This window comes from Thunnus albacares, chromosome 17 (assembly GCF_914725855.1).
Source record: "Thunnus albacares chromosome 17, fThuAlb1.1, whole genome shotgun sequence".
Classification (NCBI taxonomy): domain Eukaryota; kingdom Metazoa; phylum Chordata; class Actinopteri; order Scombriformes; family Scombridae; genus Thunnus; species Thunnus albacares.
In genome coordinates, this window is record NC_058122.1 from 167,004 (window position 1) to 183,164 (window position 16,161).

Below are 16,161 nucleotides of genomic sequence, written 5' to 3' on the forward strand. Positions count from 1 at the left end.
CAGAGCCCGCCTCCATGACAGTGTTATTTAAAGGTACAGAGTGCCAACGCGGCCGCAAACTACATAGAGAGGTGTTGCGAGAAGCTGCTGAAAGTGGTGAGTTCTTTTTTTTTTGCATTTGAAGAACTCTGGGTTACAGAATTTCTTGAAGCCTTTGTGGCTTCGCTTTTACACAGTGCACAGAGATCGGTTGATGCACTTACAACATCCTGGAGCAACATGAGAAATTCTGAAAGTGTATGTAATGATGGGGTTCATGTTGTTGGGCGAGGGGAAAATGAGACACGACATGCTTTTCTTATGCCTGTAGCAGCCTACTATTTGTGTCATTTTATGAATTGCTATCAATTTAAATTCAAATGAGAGAAATTCTCCGTGGATTTTAGCTCAGCTTTAGCTCCATGAAGACACACCCTTTTCAGTAATAATGGGCTTTATGTTGACTTGTTTCTGTAGATAAAAAAAATGTATTCTGCACACCACAGTCACCGTCAGTGGAATGATGTCTGACTGTAAGTCCAGGTACTCATCAGGGATGTGTTCTTACTGCTGTACTACTCTGCTATTATATGAATTATCTATTAAAGAGAACCGTTAGTTGGTCTTCTACAGCCAACTAACAGTGCTGAACAAAGGCTCTCCAGGACTGGTGCAAAACATTTGAAGAAATTAATTTTTCAAGAAATTAACTTGCATCAAGAACAGTTCATCTCCTCAGCAGACTCTGAAGCTTTAGACTCTTCCAAGAATTTCATTCTGTAAAATAAACAGAGCAGTATTTTAGTTTGTGTTTAATATGTTTATGTCTTAATGTTTTTTCTCACTTGTTTTTGTGTTATATGTTCTCATTCTGGTTTTATGTTTTGGTGAGCAAAAGAAAATTTTCTTTTCTATTCTATTTTACCAAACAGTTTATATTTTATGTCTCTCTGTGTTTCTGTGCCATCACACCATGCTCCCCTTTCTTCTCTCCATTTTTGTCTTTGCCCCACCCCAACCCCTCCTCTCTGATTTTTTTTGTCTCCACCCTGCCCCTCAACAGTCAATTATGATGCTGCTGAAGTCACTAGCATCCCTCTGTGTTCTGGCTGCTGTTGCCTTTGCTGTCCCTGCTCAGGAGAAGCGCATCCATCACCACGCTGATCTGAGTGACCATGCCCACGATGATGCTCACGGCTTCCAGTATGACCATGAAGCCTTCCTGGGCAAGGAGGAGGCCAAAACCTTTGACCAGCTGACCCCTGAGGAGAGCAAAGACAGATTGGCGTAGGTTCTACTGACCTTCAGCATACTTTTTTTGAGATAGCTGCCTGTAAAACCTCTGGAGTAATGGAAAAATCAGAAGTCCTCAGCACAGCAGTATAATTCAGTTGGGTCTTGATCAAAAGCAGGGAAATGCCAAAGAATCAAAATGCTGCACAGCCAAAAAAACTCAGCAATAGACCAGTCTATAACCTCTTTATTTATGTAAACATTTGGCTGGCTTGTCAGTTACAAGAACAAATCACAGTTGTGATATGAATGACTCAAATCATACTCCATATCTTCCACATACTAAATAACAAAATAATCAATGATGCCTGGTGTGGTCAGGGATACAACAGCAAGTGAAGCACTGCTTTTCAGTCTGGGGTTCTGGCGTTCTTAACCGTATCCATAACCCTGACCCCCCCACCCCCACCCCTCCACCCACAGGAAGATTGTGGATCGCATTGACACCAACAAGGATGGATACATCAGCCATGCAGAGCTACATTATTGGATCAAACACCGGCAGAGGAGGTACATCGAGGAGAATGTGAACAAACACTGGAAGGATTATGACAAGAACCAAGATGGAAAGATAGGCTGGGAGGAGTACAAAAACACCACCTACGGCTTCTATCTTGGTAATTCTGTGTGTGTAAAAGATGTACCACCATTCTAACATGTTTAACTCTTTATTCTCTTTTTTTACTCCTTTGCCTCCTCTTTAGTTCTTTATTTCCTCCCTCCTCCCTTCCTCCTTTCCTTTTCTATCTCCTGCTTTTCTTTGCGACTTGAGCACTGATTTTAGTGCTGAGAATGAGTTGTGAGAGTGAGTTATTTGGTCACACCTACTTATGGCAATAGAATGTCACCTCAAGTTCTATTTAGTAGTGGTTCTCTGGAGCTTTCATATCACATGATCTTCATCAGCAGATGGAGTTTGCTTAGTTGTCATAGAATTTCACTGAGAGCACTTGAATGACTTCTCCAAAAAATAGAGGCTTTTAGGAACTTTTTCAAACCATAGATGCAGATAGATGACTAAACTGCCCCAGAAGTGCCTCAGAAGACACTATTGATATGCAACACCAGAATGCCCGTATTGCTCAAAGTTGAAGTTTTCATTTCAGATGAGGAGTTTGATGATGTTGAAGACAAGGCCACCTATAAGTCCATGCTCATGCGGGACGAAAGGCGCTTTAAGACAGCTGACCGAGACGGCGACGGTATTGCCACACGTGAAGAATTCACCGCCTTCCTTCACCCAGAAGAGTTTGATTACATGAAAGATGTGGTAGTGCTGGTAGGATGTGCTCTCTAACCAAGATGGGCTTTGATAAGTATTTTCAATGATGATTAAGCTTTGTGAATGGCAATGTCAGTCAATTGGTTGGTTGGTTGGTTGGTTCCCCACTTTGGTCCCAACCGAAATATCTCAGCAACTATTGGATGAATTGGCACCAAATTTGTATACACATTCATGGCCCCTAGAGCATGATCCTTTGGCTTTTCATTTAGGGCCATCATTAGGGCAAAAATTTCATTTGACTTGGTTTATGACAAAATACCTGCAAAACTGACATTTCCATTATCCTCAGATGTAGTTTGGGTTCAAGAGTTAACATATTAATATTGTAAAATAATATGATGAACATGGTAAACATTATACCTGCTAAAGATCAGCATGTCAGCATTGTCAGAGCCGATAGAAGCATTCTAATTAAATACTCCTACAGCTGCAGGAGGGGACCACTATGAGGACTAAATCATTTTCTCATTTAGGAAACTGTGGAGGACATTGATAAGAACGGTGATGGCAAAGTCAACCTAGATGAATACATTGGTAGGTGATTCCTTTTTTCTCTCTGACCAACTCCTCCCACCCCCAACATCGTGGCAATCTCTCCTACATCTGTATGTACTCCTGCTGCTCCGTAGGTGACATGTACACACCAGAGAATGGAGAGAGTGAGCCTGACTGGGTCCAGACAGAGAAGAAACATTTCTCAGATTTCAGAGATGCCAACAAGGTAAAAGCTAAGTGCTTAATCATTTGTGGTTACTTTCTCAACTCAGTATCATGAGATTATTTCAGTCCCAGGTTAGAGACAGCTTGCACATGTAATTAGTGATTATTTACCTGGTGGGGTTCCAGGCACAGAAGGTCTCTTTTTACAGACACAAATGCAATGAACTGAGAACTTTTCACACCAGTTATTTAGTACTGAACTTCCATGAATTTTGGGGACAGATTAAAGAATAGGTTCACACTTTTTCCAGTCTGTCTTAAAACAACACTCATTTGCCCATATGTACATTTAAACAGTATTTTCTTGCTGTTCACACTGACAGTTAAAAGATCTCTTCCTAAGATACTTCTTCACAGTCTTTGCTCCATGCAAAATGAAATTCCAAAGTTTAAAGCTAACATGAGGTGTCAGCAGTCAAATAGGTATCAGTCATATTAGAACAGAATTCCCTCTTTGTTTCCACAGAGTTTCCATACTGAGCTATGGTGAAGGGATAGCAACATAAAGATGTAATCTTGTACTAAAAAGAACTTCGGAAGATGTGTGTCAATGCTCACTTGATTTTATTAAAGAATGGTCAAGATATCCTAGCTTATAGTCCCAAGTCCGGGTCAAGCTCCAAAAACACTGGATCCTTCCTATGATGCATCTGGATAGCTTCTTTAATTAGAATCTTCTACCTTGTAGATTCCCACATACATCAAACTTCACACCCACAGTATGAAATGCAGGCTTTCTGTTATAAATGTGCACTCTCCAAGCCCAAGCTAGGATATCCCTGATGACATCACCATGACATAATCAGGGTTTTTCGATCAGGGCTCCTCCAAAGAGAGGAAGACATCACACAATGGTTTTCAGAGGCTTTGTGTTACTAAACACCATCCATTGAACATTGACAGGCTTTAATTGGATTCTGGTAGATTATTACATTTATGTGAATGTGTTCATTGTATTATGTCATTCATGTGTCGGTGGAGATCAATTTCATTTGGTTCTTGGTTAGCTCACAGCATCACCATTCTACTGCTTTCAAAAATTGTTTTTTCAGATGTGTGAGTGACACCAGTGTGAATGTTTTTACAGTCAGTCACTTCCTCTGTAATGCAATTGTGTGTTATGCAGGATGGCTACCTGGATGCTGGTGAGGTAGCTCACTGGATTTTGCCAGGAGAGGTTGACCATGCTGACAATGAAGCCAAACACTTGATCCATGAGACCGACACTGACAAGGTAGACCTGCCACTACTCTTTGCCATATTGACCATTTTTCCAAAGATACTAGAAGTGTTTAGGTGGATTTTACTGTACTTTGGAAAGACATTTAAAGCATTGTGAAAACTACATAAATATTTTGCCACGATATAAATATATATATATATGTATATATATATATATATATATATATATATATATATATATATATATATATAGATATAGATATAGATATAGATATAGATATATAGATATATTGATTTATTTATTGTGTGTGAAAATGAAACCCAGATGACATGGATGATGAAATGTTGAATATTGAGGTGTCTTTAAATGCATCAGCAGGAGACTTTTCAATAGTCACTCATCACAATACCATGCCCTGATTATGTAATTGATAAATGTAGTGGATCACTGTGCCTGCAAGATGAGTTTCATAGTGTGAAAAATGTGTATAGAGGAGATTGGCTTCCTGGAAGGTAGTGAAGTAAACTTAAATAAGGCTGGTTATATTCTATATTTTTCCTTTTGTCAACAAATTCCATGAAAAGAGGAAAACTGACATGAATTGATCCTTATCGGAGATGCCCGCATAGTCCATGCGACCAAGACCTACCTTGTAGTGTTTGTTGTTGTGCGTGCACGATTAAATAGGACCCAGTATCTTATTCCTCTGCACCATAGAGCATTGTTGTCCCAAAACAATTTTTTAAAAAGATAATAAAAAACACATCAATGAGTCACACCGCTGTATTTCATTACCATAAACACAAACATATTTACATTTTCAGCAGGAGCCAGTGGGCTTGGGGCTGAGAGCCAGGGAGAGGGTACAGAAGTCAGAAAATAGTGCTTGACTTTGACATTGTTGGCTTTGGTCTTTTCATGGGATTTGTTGACAATGGTACAATAATAAATAACACAAACCCTATCCTTCAAAGTACGCTATGACTTATCCTTTTAATAGTCAGCAGTAATGTAAGTCTACAATGAGTTGCCAGTTTATTAGGTGCACCTAGTCAGACTGCATTACAGTCCAATGCAACAGCTTAGCAGTGCCTCTAAAAAGCTTTTATTCATTTTTATTCAGAGAGGTGCTGCAGTTACAGACGGTAGTCATTTGTAATGGCAACTCAGTGTAGCTGAAAATCATGACTTACTCTACTTTTACCGGAAAGACAGACAGCTTTATTAATCCCAAAGCGAAATTGCTGCGTTACAGAAGCCAAGTCATATTAATCACAGACCAAATGATCAATGAGTGAAAAAACATAAATAATAAAAAAAACAGTAATTAAGGACACTATACATATTGCTGCACAACAATGTACTTAATGTAAATAATAGAAGTAGAGTGACATTTAGTGAGTTAGGTCAGAATTGTTCTTAAGGCTAAAGGCAGACTGATAGGCCATCTCTTGTCTGTGCTGTCAGGTGACAGCACAGACAGGTGATGGCAATTAGAAACTAAAATGTATTATTAATTAATCAACATGGTGGGGTAATTGTGGATTAATTATTTAACAAGCTTCTTTCTCTGTCCTGCTTTCTCTTACTCCTGTTTTTCATTACCTCCTTGTATGCTCTCCTTCTCCTTCTCTCAATCAAACCAATGTTGGATGGAATCTGGTGACCAAACAACAGGATGAGAAAATAACCAAGAAGGAAATTCTGGCCAACTGGAACATGTTTGTGGGCAGCCAGGCAACCAATTATGGGGAAGATTTAACAAAGAGACATGATGAACTTTGATTCCAAGAGGAACTCATTTGGGTTTATATTTCACTATGTTTGATTACAGTTACAGTGGGTTTCGGGTGGGGGTGAAGTGTGTAGATTGGGTTGGGGTGGAACTTTCTGTGGTTTATACTGTACTCAAGGGTATAATCATGTATTAAATTCAGCATACAGTCACATACTGTGTATGTGAATACAGATTATACTGACCCTACACACACAGTTCTGTCTTTTTGATTTTGTAATGGCGATGCATATCTTCATAGATAGCATATCGCTGTCCGTGTATTTCCAAAATATGAAAATTAGAAACTAAAATCTGTGGATATTGTCCAACATGCACAGGTACATTCTATGGGCCTAGATGTTAGAAAGTGTTCTCAGCACATTGGGATAAATTGTTCATGTATAAATAATATTAGCAAACATTGAGTATACAGAGTTTTAATCAGAGACAGATATGGTGGCGTGTGACAGAGGCCATGTGAACAATTGTGAAATTCACCCAGAGGCCAACAGTTATGAAATGCTCAATTGGAAGAAGGGAAAGAGCTGAGTTGGAGACAAAAGGGCTGTTTACTGACTGTTTTGTGTTTGGCTATTAAATAAAGTCTTATTGGTTTTTCTACAAGTGTACTTTTTATTTTGCACTAACCACTAGGCTATTCAAACTTCAGTCCCTTTAGTCACAGTCACTGTAATATACTAAATGGTTATAATTATGGGTAAGAACGTAGCTCTCAACAGGTATAGGAGGTGTTTTGCTGGGGTATGGCAGATTTCTGTTAAAATTTCCTGACATCAATAAGACATTGCTTTCAGAAAGTAGTAGGGCTGGGCAGTAATTCATTACTAACATTTGCACTTGTAATTTAAATCTAACAAAATTGCTTATTATTAAAGCTTTTGTCTTACACATATGGAAAGTTTGGTCTTATGCAATGCAGTCTTTATTGCTTTGAACATCAGTGTGATTATTTTATATGTAATTTTGTCCATAAAATGATATTGATATTGGAAAATATCCTTCTTGTGATTAACATTAGCACCCAGACCTTAGTAAGGTAGTAGTATCCTGACACGAACAGAAAAGGTGGGGCTACTTGAATTGCCAGCAAGTTGTCTGTGATGAAGTTGTGTGTGATTCCTCAACCGAAGCACAGGAAATTTTCAGTTCAACCTTATGAACCACCTGCATCCAGTCAAAAAAAGGGAAAAAAAAATCACATTTACCAAAAACAGATTAATTTAGTTCACCATGGTAGATCATCATGGTTAATTTGGCCATGGTGATCAGGGAACTTCTGTCTAGTCCTGATCTAACAGGCTGCAAATGGGGCAGACAAAAAGAGGGGATGCCAATTCTGCCCTCTAAAGGACTGTAAAACATCTGTAAAGATTATGTTTGCATATTGTTATGCTCAGCAGAGAAATCCTTGGTGCTCGAACTTCCTAAAATTAGATTTACTCATTTATTACTTGATGAGTATGATTTAAAATTCAATTAACAGGCTTCATCATAGGGGTGTGCCAAGGTCGGGTCATTTTGGCCCTAACTGCAAGGGCACTGAACAAAATATAAAGATGTCAGGAATTTATGGGGCAATTAAGCTAAGCCATAAATTTAAAAAAAAAAAGTAACACAAGTTTATTTTCAGGAATACTAAATGAAACCTGCAGGTTTCATTTAGTATGACCCTTACTATTATTTGAAAGTTATGGGACTTGCAAATCCCCAGTATGTATCAAGCTCCAAAATCACTGTATCCTACACTTCCCATGATGCAACTTGAAGCTCCACTTCTCCAGGTACCAGTGCAAGCTTTCTGTCAGCAATTTGTCTCCATGTCCAAAGGTTTTTCTCCAAAGGTACAAAGGTTAGTGTTTCTTTCGATTAGTTAAACATGTCAAAATTAAAGAGGAAATTCTCATGTTGCAAGTCTTAGCTTGCATGTTGCAAATTTGGTAAGACCCTGCTTCGTATTGCTCAAAGAGGGAAACTCTGGGTATATCATATTGAAAGTTATGGTCAGATAAGCCCCACCTGAATATTACAACAGATTTGTGTGAAAAATGTAATTTTACTCACATCAGTAATCCATAAACTAGGTTTAATAGCTAACTTTCCATTGTAACAAACATATCCACATCAGAGGAGCGCAGAAACAAAATGAAGAGGTACAGGTGAACCTCAGGCTGGTGAGAAACTAACAAGTATTGTCTCATAAAAAAAAGTCTAGTACACAAGTTTGTGTGGGAGAGTGTTTTCTACAACCATTCTACTCCAAAATCTTGTTTCTGTGTCTGACATGAAGGAAAGACCTGCTCACAATGGTGTGTGATCGGGAAGGGCAGTAAAGTGATCACTGCATGTATGCTAATAGACAGAGGGGATACTACTACTAGCTTTAATGCACCACAGAGATGATGGGAGATGCTGCTGAACTGAACAAGCTGGCAGAATTACTATTTTAACACTGCAGAAACTGGTTGTTGACAGGGTGATGGGAAAGTTAATCAAGATATCTCTCATTAAGGTTATTGTAATTCCACTTTTTCAAATGAGTTTTACTTAAAAAAAACAAAACAAAAACAAAGGCCTTATACTTTGAATGAGGTAGGCTATTTTAATTAAGATAGCTGTTGGATTTGGTAGGATTGTGTTTGGTTATTAGTGATAATCAGTAATTATCAGATATAATTATGAATTATGAAATCAATAAATTATTCATATTAATTAATAATCTGAGGCACCACCCGGAAACTGGGACCAATAACCAAACAATAAAATAGTCTCATAAACAATTCATTCACAGAAGAGCTAATATCTGGAATATCAGCACCACCAAGTGAACAGGGAAGGTTCAAATCCAAGCTCTGACTCTCTCAGTCAGCCACTTATCACAATAATCATGCACAATAATGACAAAAAGACTTCTCTTCAAAGCTATAACAGTATTTATTCATCTTCACAAAATTAACAAAGTCAACAAATGTTCCAATGAACAAAACACAATACTACCAAGTAATACTCATCAAACAACACAACACACATAAAAACAGCAACTGTGTACAGTCAAACATGCAAGCAAAAGTGTATGTGTGTGTGTGTGTGTGTGTATGTAATGTATGTGTGTGTGTGTGTGTGTGTGTGTGTGTGAGACAAGATAGTCGACCTGATTTGGCCAGTTGACATCACGTGACCTTATGACAGCGGACGTGATCTGGCGAGATGACGTTGCACGAGATTCAAGATGGCGTGATTTTTGGAGGAAGTCACGTCACGCAAGAACCAACCAACGGATGTCGCAGCAAGTGGGCGCCAACCGGTGGTCGGTGCCATCTCTGCACACACGTGTCTGATCATGGATAATGAGGGGCAGAGTGGTGCTGTGTCCCACACTATCTGACTGTCAGATGTGCAGAAAACGTGTGTAATTATGTAGGTGTGTGTGTGTGTGTGTGTTAGCAAAATGAGAGGGGAGGAGGAGGAGGAAAAGCTGACTCTCTGTCCTGCAACTGTGAGAGAGTGTGCAAACAGAAAGTATTCTGTGCGCACATTTTCTTGTTGTAAACTGACAAAGCAACCTACTTTTCACTCACAGTGGCACAAACACAGCAGTCCGGAGTGGGACAACACAAAACAGTCTAGCATGGTGAACACAAACTAAACAGGTAGCAACTTCAAATGCTCCTCAGAGTGTAGCAGAAAAAGGTCTCGGCAGTCCATTAAACACAACGAAAATACAAGCACTAAGCTTATATAAAACACAGATCTAATACAATCTCTGCCCAGACAACCTCTTACTTTTGTCGCTCTTGGAAGCAAACCGGTGTGTTTCAGTCCATCAGTAAAATCCAGCATGGGTCCTCCGATGCATGGTACTGGCGGTGCCGTCCTTATTTCCTCGAGGCTGATGACAGCTGGTTTCTTGGTGGGGCAGCGAAGAAACTCAGGGTGGTCGACTCAGTTGGTAGACAGTGGGGCATAGAAGTTATCCTTTCTTCCTTCTGCAGGCACAGTGAGAGCACTGGGTGGCAAACAGCAGTCTCTCGCGGATCCGGTAGTAGTGTTCAGGTGAGCACAGGTCGAAGTCTTGTCTAGCGAAGCCCCCCCCCAAAAAAGGGGGGTATGAGCACCCGTGCGCAATTTACGTCAGTTGGTAATCTGGCTGGCGGAGAAAGCGGAACCTTTTTCTAGCACAGTTACACTGGAAAAGATTAATAGATTAATAAAGAAAAATGCATTATCGTCTTTGTCACTATAATCATAGCAACCAAATATAATATTTCTATAGTAAAAAGTAAAATTTGAGAAAATGTTGTCCACTATAAAATTATTGACATCTTTCAACAGTTCATATGTAAATTCACAAGACCAAAATAAATGGGAGCAAGTTTCAGGATATAATTCACAAAATTAACAGTTTACATCTATGTCACTCTTTAACTTTGTAAAAAATGTTTCACTGGATAAAATCTGTGGATCAACTTAAATGAAACTTCTTTTACCTTATTTATTAGAACAAACTTCTGTGGTAAGGACCAAACTTTGTTCCAGTCAATATTACTAACAAAATTACACCAATAAAATGTTGCAGTAGGAACAGAAACCATGTTGTCCTGAAACAAGGCCCTTATTCTGGAGTTCATACCTCTATTAAAAGAAAAACAAACTATCTACTGGAGATTGAATTGGGTCGGGGGGCCACATTGACAAGGGCATGAAATTCTAAATAACATGTATATACCAGATGGAATAGTGTCAAAAACGATACAGAATTCTTTTGGGGTTATTGGTATATTGTACCTGGCAAGAAATTCTGAGTAGTTGTACAGAGGTCCTTCTTTATTAAACAACCAACTCACTAATATAATACTGTTGTGAAACCATGTATCATAGAATAATGACTTGTTCTTACATGTAATATTACAGTTGTTCCAAATATAACATCTCTGTGGAGAGAAATTGTGCTTGTAAATCAGCGCCCATGCCAAAAGAACCTGTTGATGAAAATTGGAAAGTTTAAGTTGGATTTTTGGAAGACTATAGTTACAAAGCAGAATGAATGTTAGGCCACCTAAATGTGAAAAGACGTGATGAGAGATGAAATTCCAAATAGAAGTAGGGTTTTTCATATACTGTTTGAGGACTTTTTGAGTCTTTTTAATAATTGGAGTAAAGTTTGGATTTCCTATCTTTAGTTATTTGGACCCCAAGATATGTAACAGAGTTTCTCACAGGAATATTAGAAATTGAAGTCACTGTACATTTATTCACTGGTAACAATTCACATTGATTAAGATTAGGGGAAAGTCCAGATGCCTTGGAGAAGGACTGGATAGTGCTGACAGCCACTGATACTTGGGAAGCATCCTTAAGAAACAAGGCAGTATCATCAGCCAGTTGACCAATAATTATTTTCCTGTTGGCAATACCAATGCCTTTTAATACCATGATGCCTTTTAAAGAGCTGTCTTTAATCTGTAAATTAAGAAGTTGTGCAGCTAGAAGGAACAAGTATACTGATAAAGGACACCCTTGCCGGACCCCGAGTTTTAAGGGAAATCTTGGGGATGTGCCACTGTTTAGTTTAATAGAGCTGTTTCCATTAGTATATAAAGTTTGGACTGATTTGTTCAGAGCAATCATCATAAAATCACGTTCCAAATGATAAAAAGCTTTATAAAAGTCTAAAAAAAGAATAAAACTGTCATCTTGAACAAAATCTGAATAATCTAATATATCTAAAATTAATCTTACATTGTTAGAAATATACCTATTTTGCATAAAAACCAATTGGCTTTGGTCAATGACGGCATCTAATACAGAATTCAATCTATTAGCCAGTATTAAAGCAAAGATTTTGTGATCATTATGAGAAGATTGGGACGCCAATTATCTAGTATGAAGGTATCTTTTTTGGGTTTAGGAGTCAGAGTGATAAGACCCTGAAATAGTGTAGGGGGGAGTGAAACTCTCAGAGACGAGAGCTTGAGGCTTCCTGCTGAGTTCACAATTAGGTGCGAATTTAGCAAAGCATCATGGGAAATGGAGTCTGTGAGCAGCATTTTGGGACAGCTCCTTTGTTTCAGGGAACAAAGGAAAAAAGCGGCCTCGTGGCCAGGCTTCAGAGTTTACATATAGGCCATCCTTTGTCTGACCCCAAGGTTAAGGCCCAACATAGATAAGTTACAGCAGTACAAGAAATGGTCTTAAAGAGGCATGATAATGAACTACAGTGGAAAACGCTTATAGTGATCACGTCCATCCGGGTCAAATTCATCACAATAAGTGGATGATTATTATCATCATATTCTTTTTCTTAATTTCTCATGCGGATTACCATCTAATTGACATTTGTATGAATATAAAGAAATGAAATGGGCAGCTCGCTATTTACTGAATTTTATTGACTGTTTCAAAATATAGTGCAGCTGTTTCAAACGCTTGCTGTTTCACTGATGCATCTTGTTGGCTCGTTTTTGGCAGTTTGTCATAAGCTTCAAGGAGACTACATTTTTCATTGAGAGAAAATGGGTGCATCCCAAGTCTCTTAAATTGCATCCATGTTTCCCTCACTTGTGTCTTTTCCTTGCGTCTTAGTTCCTCCCACTGAGCATGGAGAGATGCAAGAAAACCAAGCGAGGAGAGAGGAAATAGGAAATTTGTTTTTACGTTTTCACGTGAAGCGACATCCGTTTCTGATGAAGGCGACAGCTGATCAAAGCTGGATCGGCTGTCAGTTGGCTTTAACAGCTGTAGAAATGATTAGTTATTAGTTGTTAGTTATTACTGCCAGCAGCTGTTTCCTCTCTGCAGTTGTTACCTGTTTAACACACACCTAAATAAAAACCTGCATTCAGTATTTACACTGTGTACTGTGTCCTGCTCAGGGACACAGGAATCATTTCTACTCGCAGAATGTGTTTATACTATTTATTGATTATTTGCATCTGTATTTTTTGATATTCTGATTCAGTGGATTCATTATTTAATAACCCAGAATATGATCAGGGTGTCTTTTGAACACTGAAAATATGTATTTAGCTAAATGTTTCAGGAAAAATGGAAATTATGAAACTCATATCAAACCCGACACTCAGGAATTTTCAGCCTCACTTGACTGAATGGAAATGGTGATAAATGATGTAAAATATAAATGTGTTTAACTATTATTATGGATAAAATTAAAGTCAGGGGGAGTCTGTCTGCCAGCAAGAAATAGTTTGATGGGGGACATAACAGATCATGAAAAGAAAAATCTTTTTAATAAATGAAGAAAATTGTTTATGGTTCTTTTGTCCGAAAATCAACAGATTTTTTTAACTAGATGATGAATAAGAAAACAAATAAAACATAAAGCTTGGGAGTGATACACTTAATTTAATCTGTAATCTGTCTCCACTTTGGAATGAAAAAGCAGTGATGTTGTAATGTATCAGATCAGTCTGACCAGCTGCAGCGTCCAATCAATGACTAATATCCAATAAGGGGGTGTGTTGGCCGGTGTGAAGGCTGCTCTCATGTTTCCTCGCTCCTCGCATGGATGGCTCTGGGACACTTGTCAAAATGGCACAACAAGCAGTTACAAGTAATCATCCACATCCCCACCCTGCACCTCCACACAACCCTGCGGAGGTGCGCCGCAATGCCTGATAATGGTGCTGCAGCTGCTAAATAAACATACATGTACTATGGGAGTGATGCGAAATTAGAATTACTCTAGTTTAATATTTTAATGTTTTTCACTCGTATGTTTTCATGTATGAAAAGACCCAAAACGAACACCGTATATTGTTGTATATGTGATTTGTTCATTGTGTGAAGTGATGATTTGGCTCCAAAAATCACATTTTTGATACAGGCTATTTGACAAAAGAAACAGGCCTTTGTAAAAACCACTCAAAACAGGGCAACTTCATAGTCAACTGCTGAGTGTGTTGCTCAGTTTGCACAGAATTCCCAGGCCTCTCAGGGCTGTTGACAACTTTTGATGACATATGTACAAACAGTATTTCTGTATTCACTTATATATTTTCATCTTTCCCTGTTCTCTGCTCATCAGGATGGCCAGCTGACACTTATTGAGATACTTAACAAGATGGACTACATCAAGACCAGCACCATCACCGACTATGGAGCCATGAGGGTTGATGATCACGATGAATTGTGAAAAATTTGCTACAGCACAGAAAATAGGAATAATGGTCTTCATTATGTTTAGCAAAGAAGTCTAGCTTCAAATGAATCAAATAAATTCAAGCAGTTCAAATTCAAAACCTGATGAGGATTGGCCTTCAAAGTTACATGTTCAGAGATGCACTAACTGGAGTTTGTCTGACGCTGCATGTAATTATGAACTACATATATTAAAAACAGCCAGCCATTAGTTCCCACTGGTGCAGAGACTCGAAACTTGCTAGAAGTGATCCATAACAGCAGATATCACTCACATGATGTAGGGGAGACCGGGGATGGTTGTAACATGGGTTAGTTGTAACTCTTTCACAATTTCTCCAATCAGGAACAAGTTACAAATCACCTGAGTCACTCTGCACATGTTCAATTTAGTAGTTGTTACAAATGTTAGGAAGTAGCACCCTGTGGCAGACACAGCCCATTTTAGAAAGAAAAAACTAATTTTGAGGTAAGAAAGTAATTTTTTTTTTACTTCATTTATTAGTCTGGGTTAGTTGTAACAACATGTGAAAAAATGTTGCAACCTACCCCAAGCAAAACATTTATTTATATTTATATGTTTACCTTGAATTGCCTAGGTCCTGAAAGAGAAAGACTGACAGGGGGGTGCCTCTCAACATTTAGAGGAGAGCATCAAATGATGTAAAAGAGCGGGGAAAGCTAAGATTGGGTTTGGTGTATAACCTGTAGTCTGTGGGCCCATGAAGCCTGCGCTCCAGGAGTGCTATACATTTGTCACCACTGTGACTCAGACGGTGACTAACATACTTGACACACACAGACACACTCACACAGAAACACACTAATGTTCAATTGATGAAGCTGGTGCACATTTGCACATTTGTTTTCAGTTTTATTATGTTCAAATGTCAGTGTGAAACACGCGCACACATACACACGCACACGCACACACATCCCAATTATGTTAAAAAGTCATTCAAGTGTTGAATAAAAAGTTTTCAATATCTTAGGTTTTTGTCATAATCCTTATTTCATAATGTTACATTTCACCCCAGGGTATGTTACAACTAACCCAGACTATGGGGTCAGTTCTAACATTTCTCTCCTTGTGTTTGAGACTAAACCGTGCATTTTCTGTTTGTGTTACAGAGATACAAGCTACACCATTTAATAGCTGACACATGTCACTAGTTTGCATCACATTTTGAATGCAGTTGTTTAAAAGAGCTCCATGCTACAGACAGAAATGTCAAAAGTATTACAACCATCCCCGGTCTCCCCTACTTTAACTGTTGTCAAAATAAGGTTCTATTAATCCATATGTCCAAATGTTTATCATTTGCAGGACCCTATCCCAGTTTATGTTGGGTGAGGGGTAGGGTTACAATGCTGGACAGGTTGCCAGTCTGTCACAGGGATAAAATACATAGACAGACAATTAATCACACCTACAGTCAATTTAAAATCACCAGTTAACCTAACCTGCATGTCAGGCCCCAGCTGGCTGGCTGGTTAGATCCCAGAATCTTCTTGCCATAAGATGACAGTGCCACATTATGTGCTGCCAATATGTTATATTGTTTTGTCAAACACAGCCAAAGGTGTGGAATAATTTAAAAGTCAATTACACGTGCACGCATGCATGCACGCACACACACACACACACACACACACACACACACACACACACACACAAAGAGTATAACTAATATTAAATAAAATGGAAGCCAGTGCCTCACTAGTATGGTTCTTTAAAGCTTGATCCTG

At 38.6% G+C, this 16,161-nt stretch overlaps 1 protein-coding gene across 3 annotated transcripts; it reads left to right on the forward strand.

Annotated features, from left to right (window-relative positions):
• The first annotated feature begins 10 nt into the window (after positions 1-10).
• rcn3 (reticulocalbin 3, EF-hand calcium binding domain) lies at positions 11-15,240 on the forward strand. Of its 3 annotated transcripts, none has more exons than XM_044332239.1 (8): positions 11-96; positions 1,043-1,266; positions 1,696-1,889; positions 2,379-2,551; positions 3,031-3,091; positions 3,187-3,278; positions 4,404-4,511; positions 14,300-15,240. In XM_044332239.1, exons 2-8 carry the CDS (start codon positions 1,049-1,051, stop codon positions 14,405-14,407), a joined length of 954 nt encoding a protein of 317 aa, XP_044188174.1. In that variant the 5' UTR covers positions 11-96; positions 1,043-1,048; the 3' UTR covers positions 14,408-15,240. The 3 variants fall into 3 exon arrangements, with proteins under 3 accessions (XP_044188174.1, XP_044188172.1, XP_044188173.1); XM_044332237.1 differs by lacking the exon at positions 14,300-15,240 and adding an exon at positions 6,138-6,856; XM_044332238.1 differs by lacking the exon at positions 14,300-15,240 and adding an exon at positions 6,138-6,856 and having other exon boundaries at positions 30-96; positions 1,040-1,266.
• Positions 15,241-16,161: the final 921 nt, after the last annotated feature.

Coding starts and splice junctions, on each gene's coding strand:
- rcn3 (XM_044332239.1), top strand. CDS start 1,049: ATGATGCTGCTGAAGTCACTAGCATCCCTCTGTGTTCTGGCTGCTGTT. Junction 1,267..1,695: donor GAGAGCAAAGACAGATTGGC/GTAGGTTCTACT, acceptor CTCCACCCACAG/GAAGATTGTGGATCGCATTG. Junction 3,279..4,403: donor ATTTCAGAGATGCCAACAAG/GTAAAAGCTAAG, acceptor TGTGTTATGCAG/GATGGCTACCTGGATGCTGG.